At 39.5% G+C, this 18312-nt stretch overlaps 1 protein-coding gene across 4 annotated transcripts; it reads left to right on the plus strand.

Moving 5' to 3' along the window:
• Positions 1-1001: 1001 nt before the first annotated feature.
• Positions 1002-18276, plus strand: LSM14A (LSM14A mRNA processing body assembly factor). 4 transcript variants are annotated; one of them, XM_015874007.2, is made up of 10 exons: positions 1002-1407; positions 7129-7292; positions 8143-8275; positions 9884-10006; positions 11761-11937; positions 12247-12309; positions 12830-13009; positions 13504-13675; positions 14502-14730; positions 16556-18276. In XM_015874007.2, exons 1-10 carry the CDS (start codon positions 1287-1289, stop codon positions 16577-16579), a joined length of 1386 nt encoding a protein of 461 aa, XP_015729493.1. In that variant the 5' UTR covers positions 1002-1286; the 3' UTR covers positions 16580-18276. The 4 variants fall into 4 exon arrangements, with proteins under 4 accessions (XP_015729493.1, XP_015729490.1, XP_015729491.1 ...); XM_015874004.2 differs by lacking the exon at positions 1002-1407 and having other exon boundaries at positions 7094-7292; positions 9887-10006; XM_015874005.1 differs by lacking the exons at positions 1002-1407; positions 12247-12309 and having other exon boundaries at positions 7095-7292.
• The last annotated feature ends 36 nt before the right edge of the window (positions 18277-18312 follow it).

Genomic DNA, 18312 nt, shown 5'->3' on the forward strand with positions numbered 1-18312 from the left:
GCTTACTTCCTTATCTCTTGTGATGGAATCTGCCTGCTGACTTGTCTATCTGTGAGAAAACACACCGTTGGTGGTTTGCTTGTGTATCTTTTGCAAAATGCACAGCTAGTAGAATTAGCAGTGTTAAAACAGAACTCTCACAATACAATCTCAGGGCCGGGCAGGTAAAGCTCTGTCGAGCCCAACCGGCTGCAGAAGCTGCACCACAAGCGAAGCACCCCAAAGCAGAGCGTGCTTTGCTTGGACGAAAGACTCAACATGAGCCAGCAGTGCGCTCTGGCAGCCCAGAAAGCAAATGGGATCCTGGGCTCCATCAGGAGAGGGGTGGTCAGCAGGGATAGGGAGGTGATCGTCCCTCTCTACTCTGCTCTTGTGAGGCCCCATCTGTTGTACTGTGTCCAGGTGTGGAGCCCTCAGTACAAAAAAGATATAGAGATTTTGGAAAGGGTCCAGAGGAGGGACAGGAAGATGATCAGGGGGCTGGAGCACCTCCCCTATGAGGACAGGCTGAGGGAGTTGGGCTTGTTCAGCCTGAGAAGAGAAGGTTGCGGGGTGACCTCATTGCAGCCTTTCAATACCTGAAGGGAACTTACTCCCAGGAGGGGAGTAAACTCTTCGACAGGGCTGACAATAGCAGGACACGGGGAAATGGTTTTAAGTTAAAAGAGGGAAGATTTAGGTTGGATGTTAGGGGGAAGTTCTTCACTAGGAGAGTGGTTAGGCCCTGGAACAGGCTGCCCAGGGAGGTTGTGGATGCCCCGTCCTTGGAGGTGTTCAAGGCCAGGTTGGACGGGGCCCTGGGCAACCTGATCTAGTAAAGGTGTATGTTTGGTGGCCCTGCCAGGCAGGGGGTTGGAACTACATGATCCTTGAGGTCCCTTCCAACCCGGGTCACTCTGTGACTCTGTGTGAAATCGCCTCTGAGGTAATTCGGCGGGAGGCGCCAACACCGCTCCCCGCCCTCAGCTCCGCCCGCAGCTTCTCGCGAGATCTCCTCTGCTCCCGGCATCCATTTCGCGGCTGGAGCGAAGGGGGGCGCCGCTGAGGGAAGATGAAGGCGGCCGCCATGTTGGGAGCTTCGGGGCGGCTTTGGTGCGGAGTGTGCTGAGGGAGTGTGTGTGCTGAGAGCTGTTGCTGGAGGATCGGCGAAAAGTCAGTCTCGAATCGGGAGGAGAACAGCGCCTTCTACGTTTCTGAGCCGGGCTTGTTTCGTTGTTTGAGTCCGGCTTCGGGAGCGCTCGGCAGGGAAGGAGGGGGGGGGGTTCCCTGACCGAGGAGGCAGCACCATGAGCGGGGGGACGCCCTACATCGGGAGCAAGATCAGCCTCATCTCCAAGGCTCAGATCCGCTATGAGGGCATCCTGTACACCATCGATACCGAGAACTCCACCGTGGCCTTGGCCAAGGGTAAGGGCCTAGCGGAGCGAAGGAAGAGTCCCGGACGCGGGGCGGGAGAGAACGGGGAGCCCGTGGGGCCCGTTGGGGCCTCGCAGCCATGGAGCGAGAGCCTGAAGTGGCGGCGTCGTGGTGATGAGGAGGTTCCGGGGTTGGCCTGCGGCCTCAGAGCGCTCAGCGGCGGCGGCGAGGGGGGATTTGGGAGTTCTGGCGAGAGCCCGCGGCGTTTCGTCCGCCCTGTGCCCCTCACCGGAGCCTTGACGGGGGCTGTGGCGGCTGCGACGCTTTGGAGCGGGGGTGGAAGTGAGGGAGGGGCTGCGAGAGTCGTGGCGGCGCGGAGCGGCCGCTGATCCCGCGGTGGGGGGGGTGGGAAACCAGGCGGGTGCGGAGGGACTGCCGGGGAAACGGGCTCACAGCATTAGTTAGGCGGGTCGGGGCTGGAGGGGCTGCTGGAAGGAGTCCTGAACGGAGGGGAAGTGAAAGCCTCGGCTGGTCCTGAGTTCGTAAAAGAGAGTAAGAGAGGAGGCGAGAAAGTGGATTTGTTTGCATCGTTAAAAATGCCGAATCTAAAGAGGCTGCGTACTGCTGAACGCTTCTCATCCCGCGGTGGGAGACAGCTGGAGGCAGCTGCAGTCTGCAGAAGGTACTGCGAGCGTTAGGTTGTCGACAAAGAAGCTGGTCGAGAGCACTTCAGGAGTTCTTTGTAAGCAGTGTAAATTAACATTGGTGCGGACATAGGTGAGAGGACGAGTGAACCGGAGAATGTGTGTGCTGGAAAGCTATGGGGGGATGTTTACAGGGTGAGTGTTGGAGATCAGCAAATGAAAAAAAGTTTGAGACTGCACAAACGAAAGACTGGAGCGTTTCACGTCTGCGATAATGCACTCTCAGCACGAGCATGGTGCTCAGCACAGTGAGTGTGTGTTCCAGTCAAAAATTAAGTGAAAATCTTTATACGTAAAGACTCTGTTTTAATTTACATTTATTCAGTCTGTCTAAGTAATGTAAACACACACATAAAAACAGATTTTATCCAGCTGATAGGCAAGGAGGAAAATTGCTCCTTGTGTAAATTAAACTTCTGGGACCGAGAATATTCCAGAGCTCTGTTCGTGTTCAGTATAGTTCATAGAGATACTTAATAGTTGGTCTTCGGAGTTTATACCATGCAGCAGTTTGTTTGCTTTCATCACTCATTGGCATTTATGGTATTTTTCTGTTTCTGTGCCATGTCACTTTAAGGCCCCTCCCACCCACTAGTGTGTAGAGAATTATTATTTAAAGAATACATTGCTTTATCCCGTGGCTTCTTATATGTATGCTTTGCGCTGCTTCATAGCTGGTTTGGTTGGCGTGCATAGTTCATTTACTGTGCATTTAGCTCTTCTGATGTGATCTTATTTCTAAGGTTGCCTTCAAGTTGTTTCACCTTGCTAGAAGTGAATTATCTGTTCAAAAAAGATAGCTAGTATTTCTTTCTATGAGAAAAAGATAAATACTGTGCTTTAAAAAAAGTTTAGAAAATCCCCTTGAATGCTATGGTTGTGAAGATTCATACAGAAGCACTTAGAAGAGTCCTATTCTTGTGGAGCTTGTCATAGTCTTACCTTAAATTAGACAGATTTAATGCTGACCAAGCCAATCTTTCATGACTTCTCAAGAGCGACTAAGTCACGTTCTGGCATATCTGCCGAGGTGTGGTTATTTGAGATGGATCAAACTGCAGTTACAAATCTAATCTATTTTCTTCCAAACTAATGAAAAATGTAAATCTAAATAATTTCATTTATTTTAATATAACTCAGCTGAGTTCGCTCAGGAATTTGTGTTTTGTAATAGTGTTATGATTCAGAAGAAAATAAACCGGTATTTCTAGGCCACTAAGAACCTAAAACCTTGCTCTTAATCTGAAAGCTGATAACAACCATGTTAGGCTCTGAAACAGCTCACTGTGCTTGTGAACAAAATGCTCAAGTCTGTAGATGTTTTTGAACAAATGAAAGCTTAGCTTAGGTCATATGCATGTGTTAGAACAGTGTGTATATATAAGGCGACAAGTGTGGTTAATTATAGCTAGGTCTGTGAAAGAAAAAGTGTATCTTCACTGTCTGTAGTATGTATGTTGATCAGGTAATAGCGGCTTTACTGCTAGAAGAAAAACAACTTTTTGCTTCGGTGGTGTGTGTCATGTGACTGTTATCTGGATTGAAAGCATGATAGTTTACCGTTATTCTTTTTCTTAACTAGAATAGATGGAATTGTTTGTGATTTGAAGTATAAAAGTAGAATTAAAATCCGTTCTTGAATAACCACAGCTTTGCCTGCCAACAGGGCTTTCAGTGGGCTCAGCTGAAGGCAGATAAAACTGAGGATGTGCTTGTGAAATGTCCTCGGTTATCTTAAATCTGGAATGATTTGTGCAGAAATAAGATTTTTGGGTTGACAGTAGAATGCTGATAGTGCTCTTCAGTTCTTTGAGGGACAGTCTGTTCCTGTTCTGCTTTGTTAATTTTGTTTACAAAGCCATTAAGCTGTAGCAAAAGTTGTAGCTTTTCTTGTGAGTTAAAGGAATATAGGAACTCTAAAAAAATGTTGAGACTGATAATGGAAGGCAGCGCATCTTTTCACAAATTGCTTGAGTCTATTACTATTTATAAATAAAAACTCCAATTTAAAGTATTGCATTACACAACTGTTTCAGGCTTTTATATAGTATTGATGCACATGTTTCCTTTGGATTTGTAGTTTTCAGAATGTAGTGTTTAGTCACAAAATAAACCCCTTTCATTCTCAATTTTCAAATTAAATTAGTTTGAAATGTCCTTTCAGTTCTGTATTTTTATTTTTTTAAAAACAATCATTGGATCCAGACTTTTGGAGTGGGCTGACAGGGAACCACAAGGTCATGTTTTCTTTCTGAAAAGTGGTTCTGCCCTGCCTGTGAGCAGTTGTATCATGTAATCATGGCTGGGTTTTGTTTATCTCATATGTTGCAGTGTTAAGAAAGTAGTTGTTATCTTTCAAGCTGGTAATACGTATCTTTCTATTTCAAGACACTGACTTAGAAAGAGATTTTTAACGTAGGTAAGTAAGCTATGTAAGAACAACCAGGCTTTGTTCCCTGACAGCTGGGTAACTGGGGAATCCTTAGGGATGTGAATATGATGAAATGAGATGCTATCTTCCTGCTGTAATGCATCAGTTTTCACTTATCAGCTACTGGGACTTTGTATGGAGTTGCGTTGGGCCATTATAATTAATAGATACTAAATTCATGCTTCATTAATAAGCAGTTAGTATTCCGGTGTTTTCAGCTGGCTGTGATAGTATTATCCATAGTTTGATGACACGTGCAAGAGCAAACTGTGCTTTGCAAAATGTAGAAGAGTGAGAGGAAATGAAAATAAGTGCATTAAAAATGTCATCTTGTAAGATTTAAACGGACTGGTAAATCCATTCAAAAAAGCAGTCATATATTGAAACTTATTTTGACTAACTTCAACATTACTACTACATAGCATACTTTAATACGTCTTACTGTATTATTGCTACTTCATTATCCAATGTGATCATTGTAACTTCCCCTGTCAGTCAGCAGAAAATCCAACACCTGAAAAAATACTTCACTAATGAATTTGTGTATTCTACTTGCAAAAAAGGGCTCTGTTCTTCTGCAAAGTGAATTATTGCAAACATGTAATTAATCAGTCTTTGCATACAGCACTCAGACAGTCTTACCAGCCTTACTTTGTGTGTATCATGTAAATACTGAAGTCAGCCTTTCTTCTCTTTTAAGGGGTCTGTGGTATGTTTGATGACCGATGGAAGGCTATCATTACCAGAACAAGTCATTGCAATTATCTCTACCCAAAATTTCACCAGTTTTTCTCTGTAGCATACTTGGATGGCTGCACACCATTAATGCAGTAAGATTAATGTGAAGGAGTCAGCTTATAGTGGGCTCATACCCATTGGAACATTAACTCAGTCTGCATTCTTGTACTCATAGGAGCATTAACAGGGAGACAAGATATGGGGGAGGTAGCCATGAGTGGGTTTCATTTTGCACACACAGTTGATCTTGGCACAGATAAACCTCATAACGTGTGTGCAGTTTGTTCCTTAACTGACCCTGAAAAACAACTTCTTAAAAACTTAATAAAATCTACCCCTTTCCTTTTCTGTGCTCTCCTGTACTAAAGGAAATGCTCAGGTCTTTGCAGGAGTTTAAGCTTTTACTGGCTTCGTTTAGCAAATTAATATTTGTAGAAGTCTAAAAGAATCATAGAATTGCTCAGGTTGGAAAAGACCTTAAAGTTCATCAAGTCCAACTGCAACCTAACCATAATACCCCAACTAGCAACTCAGCTAAATTGTGATCCTGAGCACCACATCCGAAGGTTTTTAAGCACATTCAGGGACGGTGACTCAACTACCTCCCTGGGGAGCCTATTTCAGTGCTTAACAACCCTTTCAGTAAGTAAGGTTTTCCTGATACCCAACCTAAACACTCCCCCCCCCCCCCCCCTGCATCTGTCTTTTGACAGCTTGTAAACACTGTAGTAGTGTTCAGAGCAGGCTTCCAGTTGTGTAGGAATAGGGAAGTTCAGTGTAGTAGATATGAGTATCAGCTAGTAGTTAGAACCATTTAGTGTTGTTTCTCACTAGTTTGTTACAGTGCAAAAAAGGTTCTTAAAAAGCTAATACAAAGAGCTGCAAGGAATTACTGCAGCTGCTGCATGTTGATGCTCAGTAGAATTTGATTGATGCTTTATTCTTAATTTCTTTCAATTCACTGATTACTTTTTGCTTATGAAGCTCCAGCTTTTGTAGACACGTCTTTTGTTCCATGTTGTTTTCAGCAAGGATTGTCACACAAGGTGTGGAAGGGCCTTGAAGAAAGTAGCAATGTGATGCTCTATTCACGTATGCATGTGGTGTTTAGTGGGAAGGGAAAAGCATGATGAGCATCATTACATAATCTGGACGTTGTTGGAAGTCAGCTAAGTACATATAAATATATGTAACTTGTCAGTATGCTGCACACTGCATTGTTACGCTTAGGAAGATAATCCTGCCAAATTAAGTTAACTTAATTTGCTGAAAATCATGTGAAATTTACACCAACAAGCAAAATACCTTCTGCTTCGTGAAAATTGTCTACACATACTACAGACAGCCTAACTTTGACTTGAAATATTCATTCAGATCTTGAATCTACTGAGAAAAAGTTTGCTTTTGGTCATCTTTCATATCTTCATTTCTGGTATTTCTGGCATGATTTTTTTATTATTATTTTTTTTCCCAGTTTGTAAATACGTAACATGAAGTACAAACTCATATAGTCCTTAATTTACGGGACTGGTTTACCAGCCTTTGTTGCTACATGGCATCTCTGCTGATAAAATTAATGTCCAGAGAGTGGTAACACAAGCAAAAACCACTTTGTTGCTTCCCCTCGGTTTCACTAAGCAGTGGAAATATTCAGCCCATGGCCGTGCAACCTGTGCTTTAGTAAAGAACCAAAGAGGCACCTTTCTGCTTCAATTTGAACTGAGATTTGCAAGATCAAATTCCTTGTTTATGTCTGAGTAGTTAATAAAGTTAGAAAAGAGTATGCTGCCTATATAAGTGTTGTGCTCAATAAAATCTTACTCTTTCTATTTAAAATTGGTGGTCTCTGCGGTATATTTGAAATGTTAATTAAATGCGGGATGGTTTCCATTTTTGCAGTTCGTTCCTTTGGTACAGAAGATAGACCAACGGACAGACCTATACCGCCTCGAGATGAAGTCTTTGAGTATATTATATTCCGTGGTAGTGATATTAAAGACTTAACTGTCTGTGAGCCACCAAAGCCTCAGTGCTCTTTGCCGCAGGACCCTGCTATTGTTCAGGTAAGTCAAAATATATTTTATGCATTTGATGCTTAAGATATAACATAGCAGATTTGAGTGCTCTCTAGCTGAGAGTGCTTAAAAAATCAGATCTTTGTTGAAGTTCACAAACCAGTGTAAAGAACCATTAAATGATTTTTTTTCCTCTTCTGAATCATGTTCTTAACTATGGTAAAATCAGGGTTGAAGTCTATCTCTAGCACAGCTCACTGGACACAGAAGTTAACACATTTGTAATGACTAGCTGGTTGATAAGGCAAAAATCTTCATTATTCCTTGCAGATTACACCTGCGGTCCTCTGAGATCTTCTGGTTGTTCTAGTACAGCTGTTTTTGTCAGCATTTATTGAGGTCTCTGGAGTTGTGTTAATGTTAACCCCAAATTTGTAATAAACTCACTGTCCTCTGTTGTCTTAGGGTCTTTCATTGGTCATATGTTTCTGAAACTTTAGGAAAAACATGTAGCACTTCTCAGGTTTGCTGACAGAAGCTTTTATGAGTGTGTGCCCAAAGTAAAATCAATCCAGTACTGGAGGTTCCAAAGAAGAGATTGCACTTTTTAGGGTACTGTTTTCACAGGTCTGTGGTATTGGTGTGGTGGAAGCACTTACGCGTGCTTGTGAAAATGTTTTCTGCTGCTGACTGCCTTGAGGTTTTTCATGCAGAGTAATCTGCATGCTTATCTATTTGTGTGTTGTCTTTGCTTCTCCACTGGAATGATTAAATAATTGCTATTAAAACAAGCTTTTGGATGTTTTTTTGTGTGTGTGTTAGGGTAAATCTTAATGAATAGTTTCTGCATTTCTTGCCTTATAGAGCTATGTTCTACTTCTTGTGCTTTTGTCTTTAGTCTTCACTAGGATCTTCAACAGCATCTTCATTCCAGTCCGTGGGGTCCTATGGTCCTTTTGGCAGAATGCCTGCATACAGTCAGTTTAGTCCAAGCCCGCTTGTGGGACAGCAGTTTGGCACTGTTGGAGTTGGTATGTTTATTATTTTTATTTTGTGTTTTCCTGTAAGTGAGGTTGCAGGTATGTGTGTACAGACAGTGAGAGCTTGTAAGTCCTTCAGTGCTTTATCCTAAGGGTCAGATCCAGTGTATTCAGTCTGTATCAGTCTTGCAGTGTAGCTGAGGAGTATTAGGTTTCTTATAGTCTCTGTACCTCTAATCAAAGTGTTCATGTGATTGAGAACTAAATGCCTTCGTAGGGATGAGTGGTGAAGGACTTATATATTCATGAGTTCTTTATATTTCATATATATTCATTACACTCATCTTGTGTTTGTTCTATTTCACAAGTGGTAGAAGCAGCACCTCCTTAAAAGCCTCAGCTGTGCTATCAATATCTGGTTTCCTAGGCTGGTCAAGGTAGTATGTGCCTCACCAAGGATTTGGATTACTCAGCAGTCCATGTGCCAGCACAGTCCTCATTCATGAGATGTTAGTGTGGTACAGAGTCCATTGCTTGAAGTATTTGTGAGCGGCATGTGTTAGTTGTGCCTTCATGCTGTAGATGTACTGCAAGACTCACCAACTTTCATTCCTCTAAGTTTCTTAAGTAGAAAGAGAGCTCGGTTTATGTTTCCAACATTAAAAAAACAGCAATAAAAAAAACGCACCTGAATGTGTGGGGGGGCCTCATCTTACAAAGAAACAAAATAGGCACGAGGCTTGTTTCTGTTCAGTGTGTACGGGTGAAGTAGTATAATGCTGTTGTACCTCGCAGTTTAAGATAGGAATTTGGGGGTCTGACGATGAAACTGGGGTCTTGCATGCAGTGAAATTTAGTGACAGGTATGTGTTGTGCTGATACAAATGCAACTGTAATAGAGTATGGTGTTACTTACACCGATGACTAAAACATTTAAACGTAGTTAAAACACTATTTTAGATTCTTAGTTCTTAGATTTCTAAATAAGTTATTTAGAATTTACTTTTTTAATCTTCTGTAACCATAAAAAATGTTTCCCTAGTATAATTGGAACCTGCATTTGTTTTTAAGATACTAAAGATCACTAATGATCTGTTTATTTCTTTAGTGAAAAATATTCTTTTTTTAAACTGAAATGTATCTGTTGGCTTTCAGTAAGTCTGAAGGTGAAAGCCTTCATCTTGGTGAGTGAGAAAAGACAGAAGTGGAGTTTCAAAGGATTTTCTTTTTTTTTTAATTTTATTTTATTCTATGTATTTTATCTCCTAAGATCTTCCATTCTTATAACTATTACATTGACAGTGTTACTCCTGTTACTGAAAATGTTTCATGTGAAAGGTAGGCTGCAGAACAATCTTCAACTTGAATAAGTAAAACTTGATAGTCATATTTTTGTTTGAAAGGTAAGAAGTGGAAATATCTACCAGTTGTTTGTTCTTTACTCTCTGAGATGCTGACCCTGCTCTGTTAATGCTTATGATGTGAACTTTTTAAAATAAATACAACAGGGTATTACAGCCCCATCAGCTTGTTGAGTGAGAGGGTGATTGCCTGACATGAGTTCACTGATCATTTAGTGTTAACTTTTGTGGTCTTTTTAGCTAAAAAAAAAAAAAAAAGTCTAACCACGGTTTAACAAGTATATTATTTCTTTCAAAGCAGGAGGTTCACTAACATCTTTTGGAACAGACTCTTCAGCCAGTGCTAGCATGTCCCAAAGCACTGCAGTTGGTTCTGCGTTTACAACAGATGCAAGAGCACTAAAAACACAAATGTCTCAAGGTAAATCTTTTTGAAAAACTACTTTACTTTTGACCAATCATTTCCTTAATTCTGTGATTCAGGTGATTGCTGGAAATATAACCAAACAATTCTGTCATGATAACATTTTATATTAAGACAAAAAAACAAAAAAAAAAAAAAAAAACCAACCAAACCACTGTAAATTTTTGCTCTATAAATGTGTTTTCCTACATCTAGATATGTTGCATAAGTAATTGTGTTAGCAACGCATTTGTTGTTCTTAAAATGTCTTTGTTGAGGAGTAGGACTTAGTTCAGTTGAATAATTTTAGCAGGTAGCTTGATATGGAAATTTGGCATGTAGTTTTATTGATAGTATGAGAAAGCTCAAGGTACTTCATGCTGGTTTATTTGGGAAGTCCATCCATCTTCAGTTCCTTGTTTTTATTTCTAAAAGTATTTTCTTAATGTGTTTAAATAGCATTTACAGCAGACTTGAATGTCTGTACAGATAGTGATGTTGACAGTTAAGCCTGCTTAACAATAATAGAAGCTGTGTGATTTATTGTGTAATGCTTCATAAAGAAGCAAACAGCAGTGAAATTAATTCTTGACACTTTTTTGGGTGGCAAAGAGAAAAGAAACTAAACATCATGCAACTTAACCCTGACTTGTCCTGAATATCTGTTAAGTTTGCTCCTCAGATCCCAAATGCGTATTTCCTGTTCTTCCAGTTTTCATTGCTGTGACTGCAAGTTTGCACAAACATACAGTCCTGATGCTATTTTCGAGTTTATGTAGTTATGTTAAAAGTCAAAACATTTTGCTCGGTGTTTCTAAATTCTTAGTGAAGTTTTGTAACTGGTTGGGACTGCTTTCAAAGATTAGTTTTGTGGGTTACCAAAAGTAATTAATTTATTATTTAATTAATTAATTACTCTAAGCTTTTTTTTTTTCTCTTGAAAGTGTAGCTTGGTTTCCTGTAGAAGTTAATTGGGTATGATTTTTTTTAACTTAATACAGTGTGCTTCAGATAAGCAAACATTGTTCCAAAAAATTTACAGGGAACACCAATAGGTTTCTTAGTGTATTTTTGCTTTTAAAAGTAATTGTTTTAGATCATGTGTAGTGACTTTTCTGTTTTGTGAACTTTTTATGGAATGCCTGTTCTTTTCTTTTTCTTGGGACTTAAGTCTTATCCCACTAATTTCTTAGTGTATATCATATCACAAATTTATGAGATCAAGTCATCAGATATCTCAGTTCTAAAGGCATTCCTGACCCCAGTCACTCATGCTGCAAGCTGAAATGTATGGACAGCAGTTTATGGGGAAGTGTGTGCAACTCCTTCACCTACAGTCTGCCTGCCACTAGCTATCACTATTCATTATTTTGTAGTGAATGTAAAACATTGTGCTAGATGAAATGTAAGTATTCTAACTGTCTCCGCCTTTGGGAGCATTTGCTTTTGTTTGGCTTTCCAGGGATGCAGAAAAGGGTATGTATACCTCCAGTCGGTCCAGGAATTTCATTCCACAGTTAAATGCCCATCATGGATGTGTTGGTAGGGATTAATTGTCCTACCCATTTTTTTCTTTTAGACTAGGGGAAGGGGAATTGCTAAATATCCTTCATTCTGGATTAGTGGATCTGAGGGTGCAGAAATATTTATTTCCTCTTTGGACACAGCAGTCTTGACTGGTAAGGCAGATAAACCTGTCAGTCCAGATTGGTTGGGACCAGCAACTTAAATTTATGGATGAGAAATAATTTTTGTTTGCTTGTTTTTTGAAGGTCGTTCAAGCCCTCAGATAGATCATTTGAGACGGAGCCCTACCATGGAACAAGCAGTACAAACAGCTTCAGCCCACTTGCCTACTCCAGCGCCAGTTGGGAGGAGGAGTCCTGTGCCAGCCAGACCTATGGTGTCTGCTAGCCAAAAATCATTAGAGAGTCAAGAGCACAGACGAGGTAGCTTTGGATAATTTTCACACGGGTTCTTTTCTTCCACACGCAGCTTAAGTGTTCTTTTTGAGGTTAACATGTAGGAATTTTCCTGCTTCCCTTTACTAGTAGACGGGGTAGCAGTGACCTGGATTTTACATATTGCTTTTTAAAGTCAAATACTTACTTACTTACTTACTCCTGTAAGAAGTTAAACTCATAGTTTACTTTCATAGGTTTGCATTTCCTGAAAATCAGGGCCGTATAGTGATATACACAAGTATGGTAGAAAATACCTAATTGGATAAACAAGCATCTCTTTATTTCCAACTTTAGCTGAAGCACACAAGGTTTCAAGATCAGAAAATGAACTCAGAAATGAAAACAAACGACAAATTGGTAAATCTTGTTTTGAGAAATAGCTTTAATTCTAGTTTCAGACTTGAGTTACTTTTTTTTTTAAAGCCTGCTTTAAAAAATGCAGCCTTGTGCATACTTTGCAAAGTGCAAAGACTTTGTTTCTAGTATTCAGAATTCTTTGTGTTGCGGTTCACCTTTTAACATAAAATATAAGAATTTGGAATGCATTCTCAATATTGTTTGTAGTGCATTGATTGGGTCATGGATTTGTAAACATAATAGAATGAAACAAACTTGATATCTTTTGAAGAAAATACTCAACTGAAAAGACAGTACCATTTTTTGTCTTAAGAAAGCTATTAATGATTTCTAGGAAGTCTTTTAATACACCCCAAGGTTAATGCATTATGCTTTCAGTATCACAGCTGTATTTACTGTGAGTGAATTTAAAAATCACAAGCTGCTCCAGTAGGAGTTATAACAAACAGAAGTGCAAAATGCATGAAGTCCCAACTTCTACTCGAGGAACTTCAAGAAAAAAAGGTTTTCCCCTCTTTAGTTCCAGGTGCTCCTTCAGCACGGAGAGGCCGTGGAGGTCACCGAGGAGGCCGAGGAAGATTTGGTATTAGGAGGGATGGTCCAATGAAATTCGAGAAGGACTTCGACTTTGAAAGTGCAAATGCACAGTTCAACAGAGAGGAACTTGATAAGGAATTTCATAATAAACTTAAACTAAAAGGTAAACCAACACTTGCTTTAGATTTAAGTGTGGGTAAAATAAGCATGTCTTGCTGTTCAAGTTTTATTGCTGCCCTGGGGAAACAGCTTTTAAGGATTATTACCTTCAAAGTCTTGTTTGTGGTAGTGGAAAATAAAGCAATTAACAAGTAAACTGAAATCGCCTATTTAATTCATTAAGCATTTGGTTAAATACTGAAGTATGGGCTTTGAAGGAATTGTAAGTTGAAAGTATGTGGCATACTTTAGCAAATCTGTCAGTGAAAAAAACATTGAGTAGAAGTCCCAGTACTGTTTGCACCTTGAGTACTGTGTTTAGCTTTGGGCCCCTTGCTGTAAGAAAGACATCGAGGTCCTGCGGCATGTCCAGAGAAGGGCAGTGAAGCTATTAAAGGCAAGGGGGGAGGGGGTGCGTATATGTCTTGTAATAAATTAATATTGCTGTACTGTTTAGTTTGATGGCCTGGAAGGAATCTGTTTACTTTTGTTTTCCAGAAGACAAGCTTGAGAAACCAGAGAAGCCTGTAAATGGAGAAGACAAAGGTGACTCAGGTGTTGATACCCAAAATAGCGAAGGGAATGCAGATGAAGAAGATCCACTTGGACCCAACTGTTACTATGACAAAACCAAATCCTTCTTCGATAACATCTCCTGTGATGACAATAGGTATGGCCTGTAAGGGGAAATTGGTAGTCTACTTAATGAGTGTCTGTGTAATAAGGTTGTGTTGGCACTACTCATTACAGTTAGTTAATCAGAAGTCACTAGAACTTACATCTGCATGCCAAAGACATAATAAAATGGGAATACGGGGTACTTCTGACTGTATATGCTATAGAATCTCCGTTTCCAGATTGAGTTTTTTGCTTTGCTATGCAATTAGCACATTAGTTAAGTCAATTACCACTTTGCTTTTATAATGGTTTCTAAGCAGATTACGTAACTTAGCAAGTAGTATTGTTTGAATGGGAAGATGAGCTTTTCTCTTCCTGTAATGTTATCTTTGCTGTGTGCTTTTTTGTTATGCACATTGATGTGGATTTCTTCTTGTTGATTGATTGAGTTTGAAGAATGGGGGATGAGAGGGAAGGCTGGGTTTATTTTACTAACACCTAGATAAGATTAATACGTGCAACTCTAAACTCTTATTTTCTTGTTCTCTGTTTCAAATTGCAAATAGCTTTTTTTTTAAATTTTTATTTATTTATTTATTTATCATGTATACAGAGGTTGTAGACCTTGCTGTTCTCTGAAGGAAACTTACAGTGTTTTTGATTTATAACCAGTATTGTAACAAACCTCTTTTTATTGAGTGAAGTAAGTTGTGGCAGACATCTATGTTCTTTTAGGAGGCATAGTTGATAAATTTGATGTGATAGTGCATCATTTTTTATTTCACTGCCTTTGTGGTGATTCTAACGAAGCAGGGCAGCCTTTGTTCTTAAGTGTTTTAAAAACAGAAAAACAATCTTTCTTCCTATGTATGTGACAGGGAGCGTCGACCAACCTGGGCTGAGGAAAGAAGATTGAATGCAGAGACCTTTGGGATACCACTGCGTCCTAATCGTGGTCGTGGAGGGTTCCGAGGCAGAGGGGGGATTGGTTTCCGAGGTGGAAGAGGACGAGGAGGTGGAAGAGGTGGTTTCACTACTCCCCGTGGATTTCGTGGTGGTTTCAGAGGAGGTCGTGGAGGCAGGGAGTTTGCTGACTTTGAATATAGGGTAAAATTTATTTAATCTTACTATAACTTGATCAGCTGTATTGGGAAACTAGTGGTATAACTCTTGCTGCTTTTAGGTTGATGTTGAACTAGGAGTTATTGAATAGTATTGTGTAGATTGACTCAGCTACTCAATAGAAAGTCTGTTGATTCTTGTTACTTATTGTTTGGCTATCAGCAGCAGCCAAAAGCTGCCATTAATCAGATATCCTAAATATTTGTTCTGTAGCTGGATTTGAAGAAAAATATAAAATATCTACAGATTTAATATGAGGGAAGAATTAGAAGAATTGCAAGCATTTTTCTAGTCAATACTGAAAAACACAAAGAAGAAACTTAACTTGTTGTGTGCAAGGAAGTTCTTTGACTTCCTTGTGAATGAGTTAGAACAGTGCCTATATACTTGTAATATACATAGCCCTTAAAATAGAGTAATTGAAGTTAAGTGTGGAGATGACCCTTTGCAAAAGATCACTCAAATATATTTGACATATGTAAGTTTGTTACGCACTGTTTGTAATTATACTGTAGTCCAGTAGCTACTGGGAAAGCTGAGGCACGTTTGACTTTTTTTCAGCCACTCATAGAGCAGAAAGGAACTTTGGGAGATAAAGCAGGATCTTGCAGAAAAGATCCCTACCCATCCCATAGATAAAATATTTTCTAAAAACAAAAACAAGTATTATTATTGTAAATAAATATGAAGAGGCCAAAAGGTTCCTTAAAACATTATGTGCAAGTTACTGTACAAGTCTGCTAACCAAAGTAACCTCATGCACAAACATGCTTTCATCATCATGTAGTCATAAATAGTAATTTGCTCTGCAGAAGCTCTGATAGCTGAAATCGCAGTATAGTTAATCAGTTGACTTATGCAAAACTATCAAGGCATGCACTTTCCTCTTTCCTGTTGAAGATCTTAACTCCTGTTTTTATCAGCCATTCCAAGGAAGGAGAAGTTGGGTGCCACGCTCTGCTAGCAAAGCACTGTATTCTGTGCCAGTGGTATCTTCCTTTTGATAGTGGTATCTATCTATTCTGTACTAGTGGTGCACTTTACTTTTCTTAGAAACAACCCAAAATCTGCCTCCTATTATTATTAGCACTGGCTGATGGATCAGACATTACATAAATTATGAGAGCTCAGTTGCTTGCAAAAATAAAATCTCGTCATGATTTCAATGCAAGCTATTTTTGTAGATACAGTCTTCAACTGGAATGTTACCCTATGAAGGAGCAGAAATGATGTGGGCACACTGTTTAAAATCAGTAACAAATATAATTAACTGAACTAATGCAAGTAAGTGTAGAGATTTACAATTCTGACTCAGAAGAACTCTTTCTGGTAACTTACCTTGTGGGCAGTAAGAAATTCTTACAGTGCAAAATCATTGTTTTCTGGTTGAAGATTCAATTTTTTTTAAAGCCTTTTCATAACTGAAGGTGTCTGTTCCTCAGCCATTACTTGCTTAAATTGCAAGAATTAGTTGTGTGATGTAAAGAAATGTTTAGTAGCTGAGCATGAACTGAAACGAGGAGTTGAAGATCATAGATAAGATTTTGTGGATGAACGTTTCACAGTTGTCTGGGTAAGTAGGAGGTGGCATAAAGGCAGAAGATTTGCACTACAGCTTCAGTCAGTGAGCTCTCTGTGTTTGCCAGTATTTTGATCAGCTGCTAATGTAGTGATGGAGGTGTCCTTTCTGATTGCAGAAGATCAAAAGTAGCCATCGGAGTGTATCTTCTCCCAGCGCTGTTACCCAAGTTAACCTGCCCTTTGTTGTTGTGCAAAATTAATTGTATCGTTCTACTGTTGTTCCCTCTAGAAAGACAACAAAGTTGCTGCATAGTCTACAGGAAAGCTGAAACTGCGTGACCGTCTAGATCTTCTTGATCCAGAGAATTAGTTTCAATCTCTGCAAAGAATGAAGTTAATTTGCTGTATACTTGTCACCAGCACTGGGATTTAGCTATTTAATTTCAAAGGGGTGTAATGCAGTTACTTTTTGAAAAATGGCCATCTTTGAAAGCAGTGAGCATTAAATATATTTGAGACAGAAGGATAAGTAATTTCTTATGTATAGTTAATTATAAAGCAGTACTTCGATGGAGTTTAAGTATTTTTTCATCACTGAAAGGATTTTTCTTATTACTAAACTGTATTTGATAATTGCTTCAAGTTGTAAGGACAATTGTATGCAGAAGGCCGTCGATACTGTGAGTGTTTTGATCCACTGAAGGTTGTTTTTTGGAAATCCTGTAATATCCCTTTTGAGATGGTTGTACTTTATCAACTAGGGTGCTGGACAGTAGAAAACTTGCTTTGTCAGTCAGATATGTACACACAGTAAATACTGTTTCTTAGGCAAAGGAAACTTTTTATATAGTTGTAAAATTCCATTATATCCCATTGCCAAAGAAACATTACAAACTTTGTATAGCTGTATAAAAAGCAACTAATTTTTTAAAGAATAAACATTTTTAAGTCGGCAAACATACTGTGTTATTGCAGAAGTTGATATGCTGAAGAACACTGAATTAGTTGGGTTTTTTTCTTTAGCAGCTTTTCAGGCTTAAATTTGATTTTATATTTGGAGTATAATGAAGATTTGAAAAATGTTCTTCCATTACACAAAACTGGATACACTCTTTGCTTCTCTTGCAAGCAGTTGATTTTGTAGCTTCTGGCATATCACAGGATTTGACCAAATGAGAGAAAGAGATATTTTTCAAATGAGGACAAAAGAAATTTCGTAAGTCCAAATTTTCAATTAATTTTACTTAGTGATAAATATTTTTTTTTTTTTAATACTGGACCAGGCAGATGAGTTAAAGCGATTCTTCTGGAGTGCCTGGGCCGGACGTACGTCTGCATTTGTCAGTTCTTGAAACGTTAACTTTGTTGTAATACCCGTAGACATAAGTGAGTGAGGAATTCTAGTGTTTGGAGTTGTTTGCATTTGATAGGCCATAGCTTGGAGATGAGAACCTGGTTCTAAGACATTGCATCCGCAAATGACATAGTATGGACTGATTGCCAATCTGAATGATCCACCTTGTGGAGATGCTGAAATAGAGACCTGGTCATTTGTGTCTGTATATGTATGTGAAGGCCACAGGAATAAAGGGATCCAAAGATTAAACGTTTTGATCTAATTTACTGATTTTTTTTTTTATTATTATTTTTATTTTTTATTACTTCCAAGTACTCAGTGGTGATAAAGATGCGGAAAACTGCACTGTTGGAAAATCGGAATATTTAAAGTGGGTGATAGAATCTTAATTTTATAACTTTTGTATAGCACTATGAGGAACTATTTTGTAATTGGTTTCCTTATTAAGGTCAAGTACTTGGCAGCCGTAGCAGTTAGATAACATTGTTAGTCATGTTTTTGCATGTGAACAGCTCCGCCTTGTGCTGCGGCCGGGCGGCTCCGAGCGGGAGGCGGCGGTACGGGGAGCTGCGGGCGGGGCGGCCACCGGCGGATACTTTGTTTGATGGAAGCGAGGGGCTTTATTTTAAACCGGAATAAACTCTTCAATACAACCCGGCTGTGGGGAGTCATTTCGTGCACACCGGCTG

Source organism: Coturnix japonica, chromosome 11 (assembly GCF_001577835.2).
Source record: "Coturnix japonica isolate 7356 chromosome 11, Coturnix japonica 2.1, whole genome shotgun sequence".
Taxonomy (NCBI): Eukaryota; Metazoa; Chordata; class Aves; order Galliformes; family Phasianidae; genus Coturnix; species Coturnix japonica.